A 26113-nucleotide genomic window follows, 5' to 3' on the forward strand; every position below is an offset into this window, starting at 1 on the left:
GATGGCTCAATTCCAGCATATTAGGTGTATAAATCAATTTCAATTTGAAACAATTTAAAAAAAACTTTAAAAGGTTAATTCAGAGACTTCTATGTATAGAATAATATAAAAAATTGTACAGTAGTTTGATGTAGTACATAATTCAATTGAAGTTATTTTTTCTTTTCTTGTCTATATACAGTTCTATATTTTTGACTAAATGTTATGCATTGAAGAGATATAGTGATAAATGTAGTAATGAATGGCAAGTAGATATATAAACATAACAAGATTGAAAAACCAAAATAAGAAGAGTATTGAACTCACTTCTCACAGGAACCTAATCAGCTTTGTGCCCCTGGTAGTCACTATTGCAGAAAGGTCTCTTGGAATGCCAAGGGCATAAAACAATTATGCTATATCATTCTAACTTATCCCAGGTCGATTGACCTTCTTGCTTCCCTGAGAATGGGAATGAGTTCCAAACAAGTTTTTGATTCCATTCCTAAATCCTCAAGATTTTAAATATAATTATTATTCTTCTTCTGGTTACATATAACACATGACACCTGCAGTCATACTTCATCTTTCACTTTCGAGTGAAACACATGCAATGACCATGTATTCTTATCACAGATCATTTCCATTGAATATTCATTTCTCAAGTGTTTATTAAGCACCTACTGTGTATGAGACACTGTGCTAAGTGCCACAGGGGATACAAGAGAAGAATAAGATCTGATCCCTGCTAAATACTTTAACAGTTTTCTATAGGGAGATAAAAAATGTATTCAAATAACTATTAATACCAAGTAAAATATGAATTATGTCAAGGGGGACTAAAATAAAATGCTTTAGGGAATTTGGAGATTTGTGGACTAGAACAATCAGGAAAGGTATATTGTAGAGGAGCTGGGTTTGTAGAATCATAGAAAATTAGAGCTATTTCAACAAAATAGACTTTTTAATATCTGCTTCTAATTAGAATGTAGTTATCTGTGGCCTTTTGCAGCTATATTTTCCTGAATATGAATCATTCACTTTTAATGGTGGAAGTAAGCATTTCTTTTTTAGGCTCTTTCAGTTGGCAACCAGAGTTTGGATTCTTGTAGGAAAGTAACTGTACAGCAACCTAAATTTGCTGAATTAATAAATCATCATAGTGAACTTTTAATGGCACCTAGTACTACAAGCAGGACAAAAATTACAATTGCTTAAATATGCTGAATTAATAAAATATAATAGTGAAACTTTTAATGACACCTAATACCCCATTCTATAGTGTAAAAAATCCCTAAAGGATACTAAACAAACTTACTAGTCAAGATAAAAATCCTTGATAAGGATTATTACGTTAGAATTATCACTCAGGATAAACCCCTTTAGAAGAAAGAACTAAAAGCTTCTAGATATAAAGAAAAACAGTTTGAAATAGTACAATCAATCAACAAGCCTCTATTAAGCTTCTACTATTTGCTAGACACTATGCTATGCACTGGGGATACCAAAACAAAAATTATGCAATCCCCCACCATCAAGGAGTATAGATCCTGCTGGTGGAAATAACACGTGCACATGTAAGTAAATACAGATTATACACAAAGCATGTACAAAGCTATATATTCAGGGGAAGGAGGTTGGCCTAGGCAGTTAGGCAGCATGCACATACACTAGCCTATAAGCTTCATGTAGGCAGGGACTCCACCTTTTTTTTTTTATCTCTTAATGTACCTAACATGACTCTATACATACTGTAGGTGGTAAATAGTTTATAAATGAAGGAACGATGCTTCTTACTGGTGTTTAAATTTTATGATTATTAACCATGTTTCTAAGACTACTGTGGATTTTTTCCCAGGAATTTGGACTGAGAATGTGTTTTTTACCTTTAGTCAAGTCTGAAACCAACGCATACTTTTCTATATGTTTGCTGCGCAAAGGTGAACTGAAATGTACCCTCAGTGGATGCCTGTTAATTGATAAATCATGTCTTAAGGGAATGAAAACCAATTATGTTGAGAGAGATAGGGCTGGCAGACTATATTGCAAGTTGATATGTTTAATATTTTGCCTCAAGGAAGGTACCGGCTGACTACTTGTGGGTAGAGCCAGGACATGTTTCCTAAGCCTGGCTACCTCATAAATTGGTACTGAATTTGAACTCTGTGTCATCCTGCTTACTAGCATGCTACAAGAACAAGAACTTAATGGGATAGACAGGCTCTTTTTATACAGTAACAAAAGCCAACCCATCTGTCAAGATGAATAGAACCTATTTAATGCTTATTTTTAATTAAACATAGCAAAAAGTTCTGTTATAACTTGTTTGTATATGTGTATTACAGGCTTTTTATACCTTCGTGGAACTAGGCATAAAATTAGTCACATCGACCTACATAGCAATTATATAAGTAGTATTCATCACTTACTCCAATGCATGGTAGGATTGCATTTCTTGACTAATCTTACTTTGGAGAAAAATGGAAAAAATAATCCAATCTGTGATCAACCAGGTAGGAGCAATTTATTTTAGCACTGTATTAAAGACCCTCAGAGTTTGTTATTTGTTGACTGAAATGTGGGGATTTTTATAGCTGTCATTCCTTTTGGTCTTCAGCCCACAAAACAGAACAAGTAACTTGAGTTGCCCAAAAACTGGAATGTTTGGGCTAAAGGATTACTAAATTTAAGTACTTAAACAGCTTTGCATCTGGAACTTAGAAACTTCTTACTTAAACTTGTGATCTCATCAGTGTGATCTGGGTAGAAAGAATACTGATCTTGGGTTTAGTAGATTTGATTCTACAGCTCTGACATTCTCTAGTTATGTGACCCTGGTTAAGACATTTAAATTGTTGCTTAGTTTCCTCATTTGCAAAATGGAGATAAACAAATGCATATACTTCCTATGGCAGAGGGTAGTTTTGAGAAAAGTCATCTGTAAACTGTTAAGTACTATATAAATGTGAGTTGTTATTGTACCCTCTTTAGTGGTATAGTTTCTAAGTTCCCTTTGCCTTGTTATCCCGTGACATTCTTCATTGTGTCTATAAGTCTTCTAAAAAGTATCCATCCAGTATACTGAAGACTTTCTTCTGCTCCTCTCAGTATCTCATTGGTACCTGTGTAACACATGAGTCATCCGTCTCTCATCCTCACTACATAGCACCTCCTTTTCTAGTCATAAATGTCTTTAGTGATCTTGTTTATGCCCAGGAAATAATTTTGTGTGTTTCTTTTACCCCCAGGACGTCATTGTTATATACTACAGCATTCTTACAACTATTGTGTGTCTTTCCATTGCCCCATGAGTCATTTAAAATTTTATTTTTTAGATTGTGGTATTCTATGACTTGTATTCATAGGGCATCACCAAGAGTATCAGAGACAAATTTTCATGGAATTCAAAAGACAAATGGTATACTTATAAAGCTAGAAAAAATGTTAAAAATCCTCTTGATGGGGAAAAACCCACCAGTGAAATCACAGATCCTTTGAGGAATTATGATCCTAAATGATTCTAACATTAATCAGGCATAAAATTAGTTATACTTACCTGCATAGTAATTATATAAGTAATATTCATCATTTATTTCAATAATTATTGTTAGTGATATTTTCCAGATGTTTTTGTTATAATGTAGAGTACATATCAGCAGGCTAACTGTGACTGATACCACATCAGACTTTTTCTTGTCCACAAAAATAAGAAATAAGTAACATTCTCTATGATTGGCCACCCTAAACAGCTGATAGCTCCCTGTACATGCATATTTAGAGCTTCATGAACACTAAGAGCAAAGGGGTTTAATGCTGCTATTCTTTAAACTTCATTAGTGTCTTGTATATAGTGTTTAATGAATATTTGCTGAATGAATTAAAATGTTTTAAGAAAAATTGTATGGTGTAAGGAGAGGCTTAAGTGGCTTTCTGTAGGGATATATTAATTGTGATATAGAAAATTAGTTTTATCAACTGGAAGATATGCAATATGATATTTTTAGATTATTTTTTAGAAATGTAAAATATTTTTAAATACTAATTTTAATATGAATTTTTTTCAACTTTAGGTTACAGAGGGATCATTCTCCAGACCTTGCCCCAGCTAACAGTCCTAGATGGGATGAATATATTTGGTGAACCGGTAGATATGGTAGAAGGAAATCCATCAGATCTACAATGTTTAGAAAGTCTTTTGGATAATCTAGTTTGTTGTGATTCTCAGCTAAATGAAGAAGAGGTCTAATTTTTTTTCTTTTTATAGAAAAGCTTCGTATTTCTAACTTTTTTAATTGCCAAAATTAAAAAAAAAACCTCATCTATTTTTTTCTGTAGAATTCTGGTAACTTACCAGGAATCACACTCGACATCAATCAGGAAATGTCCCAGGATCAAAAGCCTGCAAGTATACCAGCAGATAACATGTTCCTTCCTTCTGTAGAAGTTGCTTCATCTTCTGAGCCAGAAAGAAATAAGCTTGATGAAAATAATTTGAGCAGTGAGATGAGAATTAAAAAATTAGAAGACCAGATTTCACAGCTCCTTAGTAATGTAATTCATTTCTGCCTTATATTTTTCCCTTAGGGAAAAGAAATTTAGGGAGCTATAAAAGCTGGGAATTATTTGAGAAATGTGTCTATTTAAATGATTTTTGTAACTCTAACACATTTTTTTTCTCTTTAAATATTAACAACACTCACTGAGGAAATAATTATTTTAGGTGGGTGAATTAAGTGGAGTCTAATGGAATCCTGTGTGGTGAACATCCTTGGAGTCTTATCAAGGCTATCTTTGAGATCAGCCCCTCTCACCTCCTCCATTGTCATATGATGAAATCTAGAGAGGAAAAATGACCTGTCCTAAGTAATACCTGATGCAGATAGTCAGCAGCTGGGGATTCCTTTCTTCCTGACATTAGTGAAGAGGCTTTCATGTCCCATCCTTGAGCTTTTGAATCTCAGGACTGCTTCAGAATCTTCATTCGCATTTCCTCAGTGGCTTACTCTGCCCTGTTGGTTTCATTTAAAACTAGCAACAATACTTCTTATTATGTGTGTATATACATGTGTACCTACATATACATGTATGTATGTGTACATGTATGTCTTTACATACACACATATATATATGTAGTTAACCATATGCTTTTAGAGTTAGCTTTATATGATGCTTTGGGGTTAAATAACAAATTCACATTAGACTCTGACACCTACATTTTGCTCAAATAAGTATAATTTATAAAGCCATTTTTACAATTGACTAATAAATATATGCTATCGTGTAATAAATAAGGAGATATACTTTATCTGTTGTACTTCAGATTAAAGATTTTCTTTTTGTCTTAGGAATTCTTTTTTTGAAATTTTAATCAGACACCCATTTGATCAACTTTTATCATTGTAAAAATAGGAACATTTTTACATTTCAAATTTTACTTTACAGAAGATGAAACTTTAAAAATAAACCCCCTTTTTTATTATAGGCATCTAATTCTCCCAAAAGTTGTACTTCTTTGAAAGTTGTCAAATTAAAAAGAGAAACAACTATGACTTCTGAAAGTGATTTTGAAAGTGGAAAAGAAAACCATAAGAAAATGAATAGAAGAACAAGAATCCCTCATTATAGCAAAGCTGTACAGACTTCCAAACACCATAATAAAAGCACACTTTCTGACAGGTACAATAACTTTTTCTTTCCAATTCTTCAAGCTATAGCATGTAACCCAGTACTAAAGTATTTACACACTGTAGCTTTTATTCTGTGGATGATTCAAGCCAAGAGCCAAGAATTTTGTTTGAAAATGTTGAGAATTCAAAATATTAAAGCATGAGAGTTGTTATTTTTATTGCCAAAGTACCTGTTAACTAGGGAGTTTGTCAATTAGACTCTCTAACGTAAATGTCTTATAATGAAAATATTCGAATCTATTATTCTAACCATGAATACTGGGGAGAAAATAGTGCAGACATTCAACATGTTAAATTATTTATGAATTTTCTTTCCCTTCAGTGGCACAGAGCAGAGTTGCACCAAGAAATCAAAAGATCCCTCCACTAAGAATTTATCTTTAAGATCGTCTTCAAGAAGCTCAGATTTAAAGGTGGAAAAATCAACTGGAAATCTAGAATCACAAAATACTCCAACAAATAAAATAGAAAATAAAAGTTTAAGGCCCATAGAAGAATCTACATACAGGGTATGGTTTTAAAACCTGGATTGGAAGGTATGGGGTGGGGTAACTAACTTTTGAGAACTATAAATGCAACTAAAATCCAACAAAACCTTGCTAATTCAGACCTCACTCACTTGGTTTAATAATTGAGACAAAGTCTTCATGGTGGTTATGGAACAAAAGCTTGAAATTGCTTCTGCAAATAAGAGGAAGGGTGATAAAGTAGAAAGAGTGCTAGCGTGGGGGTAAGGAGACCTAGTTCTTAGTGTGGACTGCTTTACTGTATAACTTGGGTAAGTCACTTAAGTCTCTTTGGGCCAGACTTCCTCATCTGTAAAATTAAAGTGGAGTAAATTATCTCTTGGTTCCCTCTAACAGTAAGATTGTTATGTTATCTCAATCTTGTTTGTTTTTTCTTTATGAACTTTTTCAAAGTAAGGTTTCTGGAAATTAAAGATTTTTTTCCATTTTTGAGTCCAGCAATTTTTTAAAATATTAAAATGTAGTACCTTTTTCATCACTACATCCCCAATTTCTCTTCGCATTGGCAGACTGGCTGCAGGGTGACTGACTACTACTCTCAGGACTCCAGGGGTAATCCTGAGAGACAGGATTTCTAGTACTATCATTCATAAGCTTCTATTGGTTTGTTTGCCATTAATGATCAAATTTAGTTTACTTTTTATCAAAGGTATTTAACATGATGGTATATTAAGAACAGTAGTTAAAAAAATGGTTCCCTCCAAAGCATATTCTCCCACAAATGCATATAGGTCCTATTAGGAGAGTGGGCACAAACTTGTACAATAGCAGTGAGGCAACACATGTGGTATAAGGGTAACTCACAACTCCAGGTCACTGGAAGTCCTTTTCTCCTATCATAGAATCCTTAAGAAGTTCCTTTTAGATATCGTTCTCTGCTGGACTCTGAGGGTTGGTCACTTTTTAGAGTCCATAGCTGGAACTTCTTTCTGTCGCAATAGCCTCATGCTCCCTGAAGCCGCATTTCTTTGGGTGACCATTGCTCTGGGTTGGATATGTTATCTCTTCCTGGTGCAGCATCTCTGTTCCCAGCTGGGTGTACTTTCTGCTTCTGCCCAGTCTCTCTGATGACATGGTCATTGGTGGTCAGAGGGGAAGAAGACAGAGTCAGAGATAGAATCTTCCCTCCCCTAAAAAGCTTCTTCCTCTCAGGGACTTACTCTAACTCTCAAACTGGAATACTCCGTACTAGTATTCTTCTAACACTAAACTGGACTATTCTGAACTGGCTTGATATTTTTATATGTAGCCCAATCTTAGCCTTAATCTTATCCACCAATCGTAAGATATTTCTCTGTGACCAAAATCCTCTAAACCATCTCAAATTGATTTAGAACTTACTCGCACTTGATTTACATTTTTGATGGATCAGTTCAATTGATGTGTCTAAGTCTTCTCTAATCAAATCATTTGGGGTGAGGATAGAACCCAACCCTTACGGAAGACATATGTATTTATAATGTACATGTAAAATAGATACATTTTAAGCATTCTTGTCTTACTTTATACTTTGAAATATACTTGTTAAAGAGTTTTGAATGCAATGTACTTTGAAAAAGCATTCTATAATTCACAGGTTTCAAAAAATTTCAGCACTAATGAATTTTTAAAGGTTTATTTACTATGTAGAATTAACATCTCATTAGAATATTCCTATATTATACAAATTTGGCTTTATTTCAGACACTTGTGCAGGAACTGGATGAAGAAAAGGAGAAGAGATGGAAGGCTGAACAAGCTGAGAAGAAACTTGCAGATCATATCAAAGAATTACAGAAACAAGTTAAAGAAGAAAAGGATATTCATACTATGGCCCTGTTTACCACAGATAGGTAAGGAGGAAATCCTCATCGAAAGAGGCTGCAAGGTTGAATGGAAGAAGCTTCCAATTTGGAAAGTGGGTTCAAGGCTTAGCTTGCCTTTCACTAGCATAACTTTGGAACAATGCTTTGCACATAATCAGGACTTACTATTTATTAACTGAAGAGAAGCAAAGGTACAACCTCTTTGAATCTATTCCATCATTTGTAAAATAGATACAAAAAACCTTGCATTCCCCAAAGAGTTGTTTCAAGTTTAAATAAAATAATTTCTTTGAAAGAAGTACTTTTAAAATTGTAAAATAATCAGCAAGCATTTATTTTTTATATTATTTTTCCCCAATTGCATGCTAAAACCATTTTTCAATTTTTTTTAAAGTTTTGAGTTCCAAATTCTATCCATTTCCCCCTCCCGATGCTAAGGAGATATAGGTTATACATATGCAATTATATACAACATTTCCATATTAGTAATTTTGTACAAGAAGACTTGAATAAAAGAAAAAGAATGAAAGAAAGTAAAAAAAATAGCATGCTTCAGTCTATTCAAACAATATCAGTTCTTTCTCTGGAGGCACATAGCATGCTTCATCATGAGTCCTTTGGGATTGTCTGGGATCATTGTATTGCTGTGCAATATTGCTGTTGCTGTATATAATGTTCTTGTTCTGTCCACTTCACTTTGCATCAGTTCATGTAAGTTTTCCAAATTTTTCTGAAATCATCTTTCAGCAAGCATTTATTTAAGAAGCAGTATATAAGTATAAGTTATCTTATTAAGTAATAATAGTCATTCATAAATTATTTCATTCAACTCAGCAAGCATTTATTAAGTGCCTAGGTACCACAGTGTAAACCTATAGGAAAACAAAGACAAAACCATAATTATCCCTGCCCTCAAGGAACTTACATTCTCTTACGAAGGAAAAACATTCACACAGATAGGTCAACACAGAATATAAAAGTGATTTTAGGAGAATGAGAAGAATAGTAACAACTGAGGGGATCAGCAGTACACTTGCATGGGAGGCAGCCCTTGAGGTCAGTGAGCCTTAAAGGGAAGCAAGGGATTCCAAGAGGAAAGGAAGAAAAGCATTTCAGGCATATGGGATAATTGATACAAAGGCATGGAGGCAGAAGCTGGACTGTCTGGTATATTCAGAGAAGAGCAAGTAGTACAGTCTGGCTAGAACTGAGATCACATAGGGGAGAATACTATGAAATCAGTCTGGAAAGGTAGGCTGGAACTAGATTGTAAAAGAATTGAAATGCCCCAAAAAGGAACTTGAAGTTTGTCCTAAAGGCAGTAGCAAGTCTCTGAAACTTCTTGAGTCAACAGAATATAAAATGGTCATTTCTGTGCTCACTCAAAATGAGTTTTTTTTGTTTGCTTTTTAGATATATTGCTAAAATGATTTCCAGTTACACATAATCTTACTCAATGAGTCATCCCTTGTAAGAAATAAAAATAGTTAAGGAAAACCAGCGAATGCAGAAAGCATATTTGATAGCATATACCACATTTTGCTCATACAATTTGAAAGTTTTGTTGAGGATGCATTGGACAGGAAAGAGACTGAATGCAAATAAATCAATTACGAGCCTACTGAATAGTAGTCTAGACGGGTGGTAATTAGGACCTGAACAAGGGTGATAACTGTGTAAGCAGAAAGAAGAGAATGGATGAAGGAGTTGTTGTGAAGGTGGAATCATTAGGTTTGTCAACTGTTTGGATATGGGAGATGATGGAGAATAAAGGGGATGACAAAATAGAGAGATTCTATAATAGGAACAATGGTTCCCTCTACAGAAATAGGGAAGTTAGGAAGATGGATGGATTTAGGGGAGAAAATAATGACTTTGGTTTTGGACATGTCAAGTTTGAGATACCTGTTAGACATCCAGGGGGGAAATGTAGTTGGTGATTCAGGACTCAGATGAGAGATGTGGGCTGAATATGTAGTTTTTTGGAGTCAGCTACAAAAATAATAATTGAATCTACTGAAGTTGAAGAGATCACTAAGAAGATAGAGAGTGAAAAGGAGAGGGCACAGTACATGCATGCATACATGGCAGGACACAAATGATGATCCATCTGTAATGATAAAGGCATTCTGCTGGCACACATAAGTAAGGGGGAAAGGTATCAAACATTGTACTAAAGTACAAGCAGCTCATGCCACACTGGAAAACGTATCAGTGAAAAAAGGCTTGTCCTCCTATGGTCTACATGAGTTTGCTATTTGTTGTATAATTTAAAAGGCTTAAATAGGTTAGCTTTTACTTATTGCTTTTTTTTTCCCCAATAAATGATAATGCTTGTCCTTGAGTCGAGTGAAATGCTGATTTGTATTCTTCTTTGTTTTCTGAAGTTAGAAGCAGATGTAGTTGTGAGTATGTTACTGAGGGGGAATGAAAAATTAAGTTTTTTTGTCAGATAAACAAGGTAGCAAATCAGTGAAAAGGGGAACCAGTAGTCGTTTTTGCTACTTTCATGTCAGTACCTATTTTCTCCTCCGTGCTCCAGTGTAATCTAGTTTTTGCTCTTAAACACTTTTATTTTAACAATTCCCTTAGAAGTCACTAAAGATATGCTGATTCTCACTTCTTCCTTGATCTCACTGAAGCTTTTGAAACTTTTTGTTACCTTTGCCTTTCTTCTTCAAACTCTTCTCCTTTGTTGCCCATGTCATTGCATTCTTCTAATTCTCCTACCTTTCCAACTTTGTACTTCTCTATTCTTTCCTTCATGGACTGTTTTCCTCCTCTTGTCCCCAAAGTGGGAGAATTTTTAGAGCTCTTTCCTTGGACCTTTTTGAACCTTGTTAATAACCATGTGGCCCTGATGTGAATCTTATCATTTCCCTGGTCCTTTGTTTCCTCATCTGTAAAGTGGAGATAATGCATGTGGTTGTCTTAAGGAAAATGCTTTGCAAACCTGAAACTTACTTATTTTAGTAGATCATTATCTTATCGAAGTAAATCATCTACTGATGCAGATTGTAACCTATCTATACCTCATTATCATCTACTGATGAAGATTATAACTTACTGATGCAGATTGTAACCTATCTATGCCTTTTCATCCTATGTAATTCTTAAGAAGTCTGTCTTTCTGTGACTTTTTCATGAAGGATGTAAGCATCACATTGAAGGTATTCATATAGTTCTTTTAAAATTTCATTGGCATTAGTGCAGTATTAGAGTTGTCTATTATCAATGTGTAACACCAATAAGTATTACTGTGGAGGCTAGAATTAGTTGATCAGTACCTTTCTACTTCCCTAGTACAGAGTATATGACTTATTGTGATTTTCATATCCTTAATCCCAGAAGCTAAACTTCCATTAATATAGACCAAGATCAAATTAGTTTTCATGGCTGCCATATCACACTGTTAATTCTTCATCACTGTAATAAACTCACTGTTGATGTGTTTGAAGTCCACTAAAAACTCCAGAATGCTTTCTAACCATTTCCTCCCCCTCCATCTTATACTTGTGAAATCAATTTTTAATCCAAATATAAGAAATATTTCTGTCTAGTCCAGTGCCCAAATAAGCATCTCTTTATTTCACACTTGTCAAGTGGTCATCTAGCCTTTACATGGATACATCTAACGAAGAGGAAAATACTACTGTTTTTGTAAGCTCAAATTGTAAGAAAATTTATTCCACTGCTTTATCTTATAGTGGAGATTATTATGGGTCCTCAGAGACTGTGCTAGTGGTTTGGGGAGGTTGCCAACCTGAGGGATTGAGAGGATGCTGTTGTCCTTGAAAGTAGTAAGGAAGTGGGAGGGCATTATTTAGGGGAAAAAGTAATGAGTTTGATTTTGGACATATTTAGTTTAAGATATCTACTAGACATCCATTTCGAGATGTATAGTTGGAAGTGCACCTAGAGAACAACTTACATGACTGTAATATTATAAAAGAAAACAACTTTGAAAGACTTTAGACTTCTGATTACTATAGTTACTGATCATGATTTCAGAATGCAGCTAGTTCTGCTATAACATGACATATGAGTTCCTAAGAATCACCATGCTATGCATAACCAAAACTACAGAGTTTAAGTCTAACCTTCAAAAACTTTGTCAGTGATAACATAAAAATAGGATATAAACCTTAACAAAAATGATAGCATGTGTTAAATATACATATTAAATGGTTAAGAAATACATAAACATTATAATAGCATCAGTGTCCAAGGCCTTGGGCTATTGCTTACCCTGCTCCCCAGTTCCCACAGGGTGCAGGCTAGCAAAGTCAGTCTCTGTGGGTGAGAGGGCAGCTTTGGTGGACCTGGACAATGATGGATGATAGAGGAGAGTCTGGGGAGGACCAACCTACAGGTCCTACTGCATCAGAAGATATGTAATAAAGATGGCACTTGACCTTGAAAAAGACCAAGTTTCCTTGTGGAAGTGAACGTCAGAAGGGTTATAGCTTGTGAGTTATTATGAAGTGGTGCAGTTTTTCCATTTCCTTGCTGTTTCTCATGGATGGGATTGTACATAAACAAACACAAAATTCAAGTTATGTTCAAGTCATTCCCCAATGTATAAATTGTATTTGAACAGATTTGCATTTTCAAGCCAAGTATTATAGCAGAATTGACTGTACTGATAATGAGTCATGCTTTAAACCTCTTGGGAGAGAGGTAATGGACTAGAAGTGCAGAATGAGGCATATATTTTTAGAAATGACCAAAATGTGATTTGTTTTTGCTTCACTTGCAAGGGAAGATTTGTTTTTTGAGTGGGAAAGGGAGTTGGTGGGTAGTAACTATTATGCAGAATAAAGGAGAAAATTAAAGGGTGTCACTGAAAATTTTTTTAAATACAACAGAAGACAACAGAAGGAAGTTCATGAGGGACAGAGACAAACTGGGCTGTTTTTTGTTTCTATTATGTTAAATTTAACCAGTCTGTTTCATATACATTTTTAGGAGATTTTCTCTCTTTTCTTTGTATAATAAAATATTCATATTTCATATTTGTAAAATTAATTTCCCTCCTAAATAACATAAATTTACCTCTCCTTACTTCATCTCCTTCCATACAGTAGCCATTGAGGAACGACCAAAACATTATGCTTACCATGAATAGTTGATCCTGTTTCATGTTTCGAGTCAGAAGATGATATCCCTTAGGTACTGTAGTATATCCAGATGGAATTTGGGGGCAGTTTATACACAGTGCCATCTTGGCTGTATTGGATAACTAGATAGGTATCTAGTGCTACTTGTCTCTCCTGATAAGCAAAACTACCCAGGCAGCATCCTAGTCTCCATGGTGCCTAGCACCAACATTTGTAACCATGTGGATGATCCACTGTTCCCTCTGTAGGCAGGTTATCAGAGATGCCTTCAGAGTAGGCACAAACTTAGGAAGCTGACTTCATACCTTTCAGAGACTGCTGGGACAACATTGGCATGTATCCACTGATTAATAGCATAGTCTGTGGAGCAAGGTTTTGTCTTAAGCTAAGTTATAAATTTTTATATAAATGGAGAACCTAATATATGCTAGTTTTTGTTTTGTTTCATTTTTTACATTAGGCTAAAGGAATTGATTTTGAAGGAGAGAAATGCTAAAGCAAAGCTCCAAACCATTGTCCAGAAATTTAAGAGTGAAACTGAGAAACTCAGTAATGAACTAAGTCAATCAAGAAATAAAGAAGAGGAGCAAAATAGAGTTATAAGAACTTTGGAACAAACATTGTCAAAAATGGAAAAACAAAAAGCTCAGCAGCAGGTTGCAGAGGTAGCTATTTATTTACTTCAATATTGTTTAAGTTACATGAATTAGCATAAGTTCATAGGTCCAAATCCTAAAGTATACGTTGTTGTTCAGACGTTCAGTTGTGTCCAACTCATTATGACCCCGTGGATCACAGCATGCCAGTACTGTCCACGGGGTTTTCTTGACAAAGATACCAGAGTAGTTTGCCATTTCCTTCTTCAATGGATTAAGGCAAACAAGGGTTAAGTGACTTACCCAGGATCACACAGCTTGCATCTGAGGCCGGATTTGAACTTAAGTCTTCCTGACTCCTGGCCCAGCACTCTATCCACTGAGCCATCTAGCTATACTATAAAGTACATTACACTAAGCTTACAATATTTAATGTTCACAAGAAAGAATTGAAATATATCTTGAAAATACGACCTACAAAAATTAGTTCCATGCTAAGTCTATCGTTGCTTTCTGAAATCAGATATTGTTGCAACACTGGTACATGTTGAAGAAAGGACCAATGAGACACAGTCAATAAGACATTCTGCAGATTGACCCAAATTGGGGAATAGAGGCAATTTTTAAGAATCTCTATCTCTTCATATTCCTTAAATGGGAGTTATTATGTGTGGACAAATGGTTGTTACTACCAAAGTTTCTATAAGAAATTTGATAGTTATGTATCTACATCGTCTGTGAATATAGTATTTTTTTTTATTTTTAGGCAATTGGGGTTAAGTGACTTGCCCAGGGTCACACAGCTAGTAAGTAAATATAGTATTAATTACTTCATTTATGTAAGCCTGATTAAAAATTGCCAAGAGTAGTTGAAATTGTTCTTAATATCTTGAGCAGGCTTGTGAGATTAAACTCGGAGGAGGGCTAATCATTACCAAAATTACCACTGTAATTGCTTTTCTCATTCAGATGAAGCGAGTTCAAGAGGTAGAACTCAAAGCTTCAGCTGCTGAGAGAGAAATACAGCTGCTTAGAGCATCCCTTCATCAACAGAAAGAAAAGGTACAACAACTTCATGAACTTCTGGCAGTGAAAGAACAGGAACATAGGTAAGCAGTAACTAAATGGAAAAGATAAAAAACAGTTTTGAACCAGTAATAGTACTAGCAAGTATCCTAGTTTCTCCAAATGCCTAAAATTGGTCTCTGAGCTGGCTTCGGTAAAGTTCTGAACTCCCCAGCATATAGGGTTAAATGTCTAACATCATGTCATTGAATACACAGTACTAGCTGTAAAGAATGTCTCACATACATACTTTTTTCTGTCCCCATGCAACTTTTGTTGTTCTTTGAGTCCAACCAAAAATTAGATGAGATATATTCTCAGTACTTCAGAAGCAAAGCCAAACCTGAAGTTACAGTGGAGCAGGGCTTGGAGAAATTGCCACAGAGGAAAAATACTTCTCAGTCTTTCAAGTGCTATTAAAGAATGGAGGCATGTAGAGCATGTCTTTCTCAACAATGTTGGGTCTGGGCACCTTGGCCAACTTTTTCTTCAACCGCATACCAAGGTACAACTTTTTTTTGTCTGCCTGATTTTTGTCTTTAGTTGGGGAGGATAGGAACAAATCTTAAATATTCACCTTACTGAATTCCAGCAAGATGAAATATCACAAAAATGTCAAGGTTAATTTTTGGAAGTAGTGTAGGCCACTCAACTTTTACTGGACTTAGGCATGGACATATTTGTATTTCCAGTTTTAAATGCTGGATATCATAAAACATGGTTCTTGGCCTTTTGAGTACAAATGTTATAATTTGTTTTCTTTATTAACACAGAGTCTTCAGTTTCTCTTTCATAATTTTTTCAGTCCAGATATATTCTCCTCCAGATGACCTTTCGTAAAATGGGCATAAAGATAGGATGATTAGCAGAAATGGAAAGAAAAGCTGTTTGAAAAAAAAAAAGGCATGAGCCATGAAAACTAGATGAAAGTAGGAGGGATTGCAAAGAAACTATATAAGTCTTTTCTGGTTTGTTTTTAAATAAGATACTAGGTATTTATATTTGTTATTTATTCCAGGAAGGAACTTGAAACAAGAGTGACTTTGAATGGCTCTGATTTCCAGGATGCTTTGGCAAAAGAAATAGGCAAAGAAGAGAAGAGGCATGAGGAACGAGTGAAAGAATTTCAGGAGAGAATTAATATATTAAACCAGCGGTATTTAGAACTTGAAGATGAATTTCGTATGGCCTTAACTATTGAAGCCAAAAGATTTAAAGAAGTAAGAATGGCAGTCTGTTTCAGTGGAAATATTGACGTATGTTAATGTAGTAATTACACTTTACAACAACCTTATGAAAATGACAATTCAACAATTAGCCTTATTTTACAGAGAAGGTCCTTGAAGTTCACAGATTGATGGGCCTGTTTGGGGCATTGTTTTATTATATTAATAACCTCAGCAATCTGATACTCTTTTTTTTCCTTTTGATTATATTTTTATTTATAAAAGTCCAAGCATTTATTTTCATTTCCTACCCTTAACAAAAAAGAAAGGAAGAAAAACAAAACCCTAGTCAAGAAAACAAATCCCCAAATTGGCCACGTCCATAAATGTATATCCCATTTAGTATTTACCTCTAAGGAGGTAGGCAGAATTCTTCCTCATCAGTAATCTGGCATCATGTTTGATCACTGCATTGATCAGAGTTAAATCTTTCAAAATTATTGGTCAGTAAACATTTATTAAGCAGCTGTTATATGCTAGGCACTGTGTTAAGTACTGGGGTTATATAGAAAGGCAAAAGATAGTCCTTGCTTTTAAGGAGCTCAGAGTTTAGTGGGAGAAACAACATGAAAACTATGCACAAATAAGAAATTGGAGGTTATCAACAGAAATAAGGCACTAGAATTAAAGGAGATTGGCAAAGCCTCCACATAAAAGGTGGATTTATATCTGGGACTTGAAGGAAGGCAGGAGGTAAAGATGAGGAAGAAGAGAATTCCAGGAATGGAAGATAGCCAGTGAAAATGTCTGGAGTAGGAAGAGAGAGTATCTTATGTGAGGAATAAAAAGAAAGCTAGTGTTAGACTGGAAAGGTATTAGGGAGGGGCACTTAGTTATAAAGGATTTTGAATGTCAAACAGGATTTTATATTTGATTCTGGCAGTGATGAAGAGGCACTGAAATTTATTGAATAGGGGGACAGGGGGTTATGTTTTCAGACCTGAACTTTGGGAAGATCACTTTAGCAGCTGAGTAGAGGATGGATGGGAGTGGGAAGAGACCTGAGGCTGGCAGACTAACCAGCAAGCTATTACAGTAGTCCAGCTGTAAGTTGATAAGAGGCTGTAATGGTAGCAATGTCAGACAAAGGAAAAGGGCATAAAAAGAGATATTACAGTGATTAAATTGACAGGCCTTGGCAATAGATTAGATATAGAGAAGTGTTCTTGACACCTAAGCTGTTAGTCTGGGTCACTGGGAGGATGTTGGTACCCTTGACAGTAAGAGGGAAGTTAGGAATGGGGAAGGGCTTTGGGGAAAAGATATTGAGTTCAGTGTGGGTCATATAGAGTTTGAGATATCTACTGGACATCCAGTTTGAGATGTCTAATAGACATTTGGAGATGCAAGACTCAGCAGAGAGGGTAGGGTTGGACAAGTAGATTTGAAAATCATCAGCATAGAGAAGGTAATTGAATTTATGGAAGTTGATGAGATCACCAAGTAAAACATACAGAGGAAGAAGAGGGGAGAAGCTTGGACAGGACTTTGTGGGATACCCACTGTTTGTGAGCTCATTTTTTTTTGTTCATTTTAATGTCATTGTTACTGTAGAATTTTACTTCCAATTCTTTTCACTTTCTACATTAGTTCATGTAAACCTTCCCAGGTCTCTCTGAAACAATCTCTATTTTTATTTATTTATTTTTTTTGGTGAGGCAGTTGGGGTTAAGTGACTTGCCCAGAGTCACAACAGCTAGTGAGTGTTTTATGTTTGAGGCCGAATTTAAAATCAGGTCCTCCTGACTCCAGGGCCAGTGTTCTATCTATTGCACCACCTAGCTGCCCCTCTTGTTATTTCTTATAACACCATATGTTAGGTATATTCTTTTACCAGGTGCCTCTCAATATGTGTATATTGCATATGTAATGTGTAATACGGTATCATTTGTCTTCATGATTGATTTCTTATTTCATAATGGGGAATATCCTTCACAAAATCCTACTCTGATGCTTCATTTTGATATGGAAATGACACTGGGTTTTTCAACGCTGTGTCAAAGAAGCACATTTAATGAATTAAGAGACTTATTGCAGGCTCTACCGTATTGGAAAGGCAGTATGGTCCTAGTAACAGATTAAGACTACTTTGCAAAGACCAACACAATTACGTATGGAGAGGCTTGGCACCAATAGGAATTTTTTTGTCCATAGCAATCCTTAAGGCAAGTTCTTCTTACTGGATTCTTTTATTCTAAAAAGTTCCAGTGTTTTTCAAAAGGTCTTTTATGTAATGCTGACACTTTTTTCAGTTGATTATAGGACAAGTACTTTGTCTTACATAGCCCTGTCCTTATCACTTCAACCATCCAGATGAGAATTAGATTATCAATAATAACATTTATATCATTCTTAAGATGTATAAAAACACTTTATATACATGATCTCATGAGCCACACAACTCTGAGAGGTATGATTATCCCCATTTCACAGATGAAGAAACCCCCAAGGCTCAGTGACTTGGTTATGATTACTGTTAGAAATGTCTAAAATTGGATTTGAGCCCAGATCTCTCTTCATTCCAAGTCCTATGGAGTTTCCATTAGCCACACTGCCTCTAGTCCTATCTCCTTTGTTTTCACGTATTTGTGAGTGCTGTGGTTTTACTGTCTTCGTACTTTTTTAGGTAGACTAGTTCCTCAATTGCTTTCTAGTCTCAGTAGTTCTCAGCTACTTTGACTGTCAGTTGTCTGGGTGACATGATCTAGTTCATCATTATGCCTTTCATACAGACTACTTAATCACTAGTGCAGTAACAATAATAGTTTACCAATACAACAAACATTGGTTTATTATTTGTATTACTATATCAATCATTTCTCATTTAGTCATTTTAAAATTATTTTGTAAATCCTTATTTGTAATGCATTTTTGCTTTGATTTTGAAATATAGGTTAAGGATGGCTTTGAAAATATTTCAGCTGAATTGGCAAAGAAAAATCATGCCCTGGCCCGGGCTCAACAAAAAGAAAATGAATCATCTGCTTTAATTCAAGATCTGACCTCAATGGTAAAAGAACAGAAAGCAAGAATTGCAGAAGTTTCCAAGTCAAAATTGGAAACAACAACAAATTTAAAGGTAAGATTGTGACATTTTCTTTCTTTTTTCATACAGGATTAGGGAAAATTTTAGAAACAACATCAAATTTAAAGGTAAGACTGTAATATTTTCTTCCTGCCCTTGTACAGGTTTGGAGAAACATCATTTTAAAAATGAGTTTTCATATGATTTTTTAAAAATCTGAATTTCTTCTCCCCTCAACTTAATAATTTACATTTAAAAGTTTCCTTTATTGCTTTTGCCTACATTTCAAAATAACATATACTAAGGATTTGATGGTGTTTTTCCTCCCAGGTGATACTTGAAATGAAATAGAAATTCATTCATATACCTACTTGGTAAAAAATTACTTACTGATTTTTATAGGTGAATTTGTTCTTTTAGGGTACTAAAGTAAAAGGTGTCCTAAAGAAATAGCTATTTAGCCAACATTTATGACAACCTTCAAAGACTATACTTAGTTTAAAAATTGAATTTTTTTTAAGTTGTGAGAAACTTTTTAAAATGTTTCCTTTGTGTTGTTTTCAATATTTTATGCACAAACAAAATCAATGCAGCTAAGAGTAGAATGGAAGCAGTTAACAGCGAGGGAGTGGAAACAGTTAATAATCATTGCAGTATGTTTCTCTAATAGGTCTCATATTTGAGATATATAAGAAACTAATTAAAATTCATGAGAATAAGAACCATTTCTCAATTGATAAATAGTCAAAGGATATGCATAGGTGCTTCCCAAGGGAAAAAATCTTGCCATCAGGGACCATATGAAAAAAATATTTCAGATCACTAATAGAGAAATGCAGATTTAAAGCAACACTGAGGTTAGACCTCACGCTCATTAGATTAGCAAAATTGACGAAAAAAGGAAAATGATAAATATTGGACAGGCTGTGGGAAAACAGGAATATTAATGTGCTGTTGGTAGAGCTGTGAATTAGTCTAACTATTCTGGAAAGCAGTTTGAAACTATACTCTAAAAGTTACTATACTGTGCATACCCTTTGACCCAGTGATACCATTAATTCGGCAATTATCACAAAAAAAGATTAAAGAAAGAGGAAAGGACCCATATGTACAAAATATTTATAATATCTCTTTTTGTGGTGGCAAAGAACTGGAAACTAAGGGATGCCCATCATTTGGGGAATGACTGAACAATTGTTATGTGAATGTACTAGAATATCGTGTCATTAGAAATGCTGGTTTCAAGAGAAACCTGGGAAGACCAGTATCAGCTGATGCAGAGTGAAGTAGAACCAGGAGAACAGCATATACAATTTTAAAAACATCGTAAAGACAAAACAACTTTGAAACACTTAAGATCTCTAAGTAACACAATGAAAACCATGATTCCAGAGTACCAATAGTGATGATGACAAACAACCCACTTCCTGACAGAGAAAAGATGAACTCAGGATGCAGAATGAGACCTATATTTTAGACATTACCAATGTGGAAATTGATTTTTCTTGATTATGCTTGTTTGTTATAAGGATTTTTGCTTTTCTTTCGTGGAAGGAAGAGAAGATGGTGGGAAGAGGAAAGTGAATGTCTGTTAATTGAAAAAAATTAATTAAAATGTTTTATGTATACAGAATCGAATCCATACCCTTGAAGCCATGATTGAGGAGGACAAGCAGAAGAGTGTTCAAATAGAACTTCTCAAGAAGGAAAAATCACAGCTTATTTCTCAACTAACAGCCCAGGAATCAATGATTGATGGTTTAAGAGCAGAAAGAAAAATATGGGGACAGGAGCTGGCACAAAAGGGTAAAAATTCATTTTCTGAAAGGAAAAATAGCAAGATTATGTTTTTTTAGTTCTAAATCAAAGGAGAAAATTCATTTTCTTGCCAATTAAAAAACTAGTCAGTGATATCCTTTAATGTTGCTCAAAATATTTATTGTAATAACTGAATGATTAAGCCAGAAAACTAGAATTTTTGGTTTTATTGGCATAAGTTATGTGTTACAGGATCTAAAAAGTAGGAACCTTGATTGAGTTATCAGAATTACAAAATTTCCCTCTCTGTTCGTTATCTCCTATCCTTCTACCTTTGCCACTGTCTCGGTTCTCCTGAATTTCTGTTATTTGTAGAACACAGCCTATTTTGTAACAGATTTATAGAACATATTCTGTTCTAATTGCATCCTCCCAGTCTTTGATGTCTCCCTCTTCTCAGTTCATCATTCCTGTTATGGCTTCACTTCATTCATTCACTCAACAAGCATTTATTAAAACTGTTGTGTACCAGGCACTCACCTAGGCACAGGGGATGCAAGAAATGAAAGTGAAAACAGTCTTAATGCTTTTAAGAGCTTATTACATTCTAGTTTGAAACTTTGACTCTGTAGTTAACCATTTCAACATGTGATGTCCTTCAAGCCAGAAAGACAAAAAGTACGCATACTGTATTTTCAGGCAATGCAATGCAATCAGAATTATATAATATATAAAATGAGTAAAAGCCACAGAAACTAAAACTGTAGTTTTATAACAAATCATGAAATGACATTGAAACTGAAAAGTTAACTTATTAAACAATAATTAGCTTAAAAAAGAAATTAGAAAAACAGTAAAAGCATAGCTGACAACAGTAGTATCATACATATTAAAATATGTAATATGTATCCAAAGCAATTTTTAGAGGTCAGTTTATACCTTATGCCTTTTATAAATGAGAAAACAAGAAAATAAATAAATTCAGTTTGTACCTAAAGGAATTGGGGGGAAGCTGTAGTCTAAAAGAAAGAGTTTTTTTTTTAAGGTTGAGTACAAATAGATGGAAAAGTGTTTTTTTTTAAAATTGAATTGATAAATTCATAAATTGGTTCTTTGCAAAGCACAGTCACATTGGCAGGCCATTAGCAAATAGTCACAAAAGGGGAAGGACAAACATGAATTAACAAAATTACAAATGAAAAAGGAGAAAATACATAACAAATTGTGAATGGTATTAGGAAATAGTACACACAATTATAGTCATAACAATTTAGAGGACTAAAGGAGACTAAAGTTTATCAACAAAAATACAAATGATCAAAACTGAAAGAACAGTAAATAAATATTTTAAATGGACCATTCTCAAAGAAAGAAACAAGACAGGTCAACCAAAGAATTACCATTCCTAAATAAATAAATAAATGAATAAATGAATAAATGAATAAAATAAAAACCCTGCTCAAATGGATTCACAGGTGAATTAGTTCATACCTTCTAAAAACAAATAATCCCTTATATTCTTAAACATAGATGAAAAAGGAAATACAGCAAAATACTTTTTGTAAGGCAAATACAGTATTGATTTTAAAACTTGATAAATATAACGCCCAGTTTCCCTAATGAATATAGATACAAAAATATTAAATATTAGTAAAATCAACAATTATTTATTGTTTCCTATGTGCCAGGTACTGTGCTAAACCCTGAGGATACAAATATAGGCAGATAGAAAGATAGCCCCTCCCCTCAAGGAGCTTACATTTTAATAGGGGGAGATAATATGTAAAAATAAACTGAATGGTGGGAGTTTTAAGGGAAGGTAACCTTGAGGGGTCATGGTAGAGGCCAGGAATGAATGAAGATGTGGCTGGCCTGGGTGTTTTTCTTAAAATTGAAGTTCTGGGAAGAGCTAGCCAATCATCAGAAAAGAAGGAATGACTTTCCAGGTTAAAGAGATTGCCATGGTATGGTAGAGAAAATCTAGAGACTAAGGAGTGGAGCCTAGAGTATCTAAGAGAGTATAGTTATTCATTAACAAATAAGTCATCATAACCAAACAAGCTTTAAGAGTAGGCATGGAAGACTGGTTCAACATTAGAAAAAACTATTCCTCCAAGATAACATATAAACAATAAAATCAGTAGATGCAAAGAAAGGCCTTTAACAAAATCCAGAATTCATTTACTCATGATAAAAACATTACAAAGAATAAGAATAGCCAGGGATACCTGTAATCCCTGTCTCAAGGGAGGTTGAGGATGAAACTAGTAGATTGCTTGAATTTGGGAGTTATGAGCCAGCATAACTGTTGATGTTCACCCTAACTGTAGCACCAATATGGTTATTTCTTGGGCAAGAGCTGCTGAAGGAAGGCTGGATCAGTCAAGTTGGAAACAAAGCAAGTCTTTATTCTTATACATATTAGTAGGATCTGTCCTGTAAGTTAATGCTGAACTTTCAGCTTGGGTGAGATAGGGAGACAGTCTTAAAATATAATAAATAAAATAAAGTCTAAGAATGGAGAAATTTTTCCTAAATACAGTGGAAAATATCTGTTAGTCTTTGTCCACTCTATTGATACCAGTCACCCTTTAGCCCTGTTAAATCTGTATGTTCCAAAATTCTGTCTTCAGTCTTCTTTTAATATCTTTCTACATGGTAATCTTATCTACTTCCGTGCCTTTAATTATTACCATTATGGTAATGACTTCTAAATCTCCATATCTATCACCAGTCTTTCCATGAGCTCCAAGTCCTGCATTTTCAGCTGTTTTCTAGACATCTTTCAACTCAACGTGACCAAAACTCAATTCATTGTCTCCCCAATATTCCCCCTTTCCAACTTCCCAGTTTCTGTTAATGGTACAACATACTCCCAGACTCTAGAAAAATGTAAGGGCTCAAAAATCTGAGGAGTCATTTTTAATTCTTTTTTTTAATTTAATAAATTTAATAGTTTTCAACATTCACTTCCATAAGATTTTGAGTTCCAAATCTTCTCCCCATCCCTCCCCTCAACCCACTCCAAAACAACATGTAAATTGATATAGGCTCAACATATACATCTATATTAAACCTATTTTCACATTAGTCATCTTGTAAAGAAGAATTAGAACCAATGAGAGAAACTATGAGAAAGAAGAAACAAAAAAAAGATAGAAAGCAAATAATATGCTTCGATTGTATTCAGACTCCATAGTTCTTTTTCTGGATGCAGACAGCATTTTCCATCATGAGTCTTTTGGAGATGTCTTAGATCCTTGCATTACTAAGAAGAGATAAGTCTATCAAAGTTAGTCATCACACAATGTGCCTGTTAATGTGTACAACGTTCTCCTGGTTCTGCTCACTTCACTCAGCATCAGTCGATATAAGTCTTTCCAGGTTTTTCTGAAGTCTGCTTGCTCATAATTTCTTATAGCACAATAGTATTCCGTTGCATTCATATACCACAACTTGTCCAGCCATTCCCGAACTGATGGGCATCCCCTCAGTTTCCAATTCTTTGCCACCACAAAAAGAGCTGCTATAAATATTTTTGTACATGTGAGTCCTTTTCCCATGGGTATGATCTTTTTGGAATACAGACCCACAAGTGGTCAAAAGATATGCACAGTTTTATAGCCCTTTGAGCATAGTTCCAGATTGCTCTCCAGAATGGTTGGATCAGGTCACAACTCTACCAACAATGCATTAGTGTTCCAGTTTTCCCACTCTCCTCCAGCATTTATCATTTTCTTCTTTTCTCATGTTAGCCAATCTGATATGTATGATGTGGTACCATCTTTAATTCTTCTCTCACCACATTAGTTATCAAGACTTTATGATTCTCTTTCTTCAGTATCTTATCTTTTTCCTTCATTTCTGCTAATACCAATGGAAACAGCACTGAACTTAGAACACTTAACACTCCTAGTGGCTACATTGTATGCCCATATGGCAAGGTACTACACTTTTAAACCTAGTTGTTTTTTTTTTTAATGCACCAATATATTTTGTTTTGGCATAAATGGTGCTTCCTACAAACAACCAAACCAATCCCAATAAACAGTTTATTATGAGTAAGAGAGAAGTGTCTTTTAACTCAAGACAGTACAGTAATGACATTGACCATTGTATTTAACCAAAGTTTTGTTATCTCTCCATATTGACTGTATATACATTGTAGTAGTACTTGTGTGTGTTGTTTTGCCTTATGCTTTCTATGACTTCATACAGGTCTTCCTCTTAAGCCCAGTGTCTTAATCCTTAAATAATAGGTGTACTAACGACCTTATAACTTGTGAAGATAGCACTTTATAATCTGTAAGACGATATATTAAATGTGAATTATGTTGCTGTTGTAGTTCAGGCCCTCATTTCCTCATACTTAATTATTGTAATAGCCTTTTCATTAGTTTCCTTGCCTACTTTTCCTCTCCAATCCACCCTTCACAGAGCTGCCAAAATAATTTTCTTTATATCTAGTGTGACTATAGCTCAACAACCAGCATTGGTTCCTTGTTGCATAGATGATAAATACAAACTCCCTTTCGTGACATTTAAGGCATTTCATATTTACCTTTCAAGACTTATTTCATAGTACTCCTTTTTGTTCAGCTTCCACTCCAGCAGACAGCTAGACAATTAGTTATTCCCACATTTCACCTTCTCATACCTTTCTATTTTTACTTTTGTATGTTCTACATCTGGAACACACTTCTTTATCTCCATGTATTGAAATCCTTTTTTCTCTCAAGGTCTAGCTTAATTGTCATGTCCTCCATAACATCTTTCCGGTTTACCCCAGCCGAAAGTAATTTTTCCTTTCTTAAATTTTCCTAGAGAACTTTGTCTAGAGCTCTCATGTGTATCCATAATGTTCTACCTTGTATTATACTAATTTGTCTGCATGTCATAATTTCCTTTAATTGTAATCTCCATGAGGAAAGTAACTATGACAGATTTTATCTTTGTATTCCTAGTGCCTAGCATATCTCTTGCATATTTTAACTTTTTAATTGAATTTTGTATTTCCTTGTCAGATTGATCACCTCTCTAGAATAATGACTTTGTTTCAGGAAATGTTTAATATTGAAATTAAGCAAGGAGTTGGGAAGAATCCTTTATTATATGGTATTTTTGTGTCCATGGTCAGAATCATGCAACTTTTGTCACATATTACATACAAAAACATAATAGTAGTAATAACCAGTAATGAAAAGACTGCCTTTTATTAAAAGATTACTTCATTTTCCTTCTCCTTTCTGTTACCAAAAGTAGTAAAAAAAAATGCATCATCACAATGTCGGGATAATAGATTTATAGCATAAATGGATTTCAGAG

General features: G+C 34.6%; 1 protein-coding gene across 1 annotated transcript in view; it reads left to right on the top strand.

Annotated features, from left to right (window-relative positions):
* Positions 1-26113, top strand: part of LOC114053937 (leucine-rich repeat and coiled-coil domain-containing protein 1-like) — a 55425-nt gene that overhangs the window by 10035 nt on the left and 19277 nt on the right. Inside the window, 11 exon segments of the mRNA XM_027877081.1 lie at positions 2325-2492; positions 4050-4219; positions 4315-4530; positions 5462-5655; positions 5989-6175; positions 7877-8025; positions 13579-13783; positions 14684-14823; positions 15798-15999; positions 18899-19084; positions 20662-20836. Of these exon segments, the coding sequence (XP_027732882.1) occupies positions 2325-2492; positions 4050-4219; positions 4315-4530; positions 5462-5655; positions 5989-6175; positions 7877-8025; positions 13579-13783; positions 14684-14823; positions 15798-15999; positions 18899-19084; positions 20662-20836 (1992 nt within the window).

The sequence above is a fragment of the Vombatus ursinus genome, unplaced genomic scaffold (assembly GCF_900497805.2).
Source record: "Vombatus ursinus unplaced genomic scaffold, bare-nosed wombat genome assembly UNPS02014812.1, whole genome shotgun sequence".
Classification (NCBI taxonomy): domain Eukaryota; kingdom Metazoa; phylum Chordata; class Mammalia; order Diprotodontia; family Vombatidae; genus Vombatus; species Vombatus ursinus.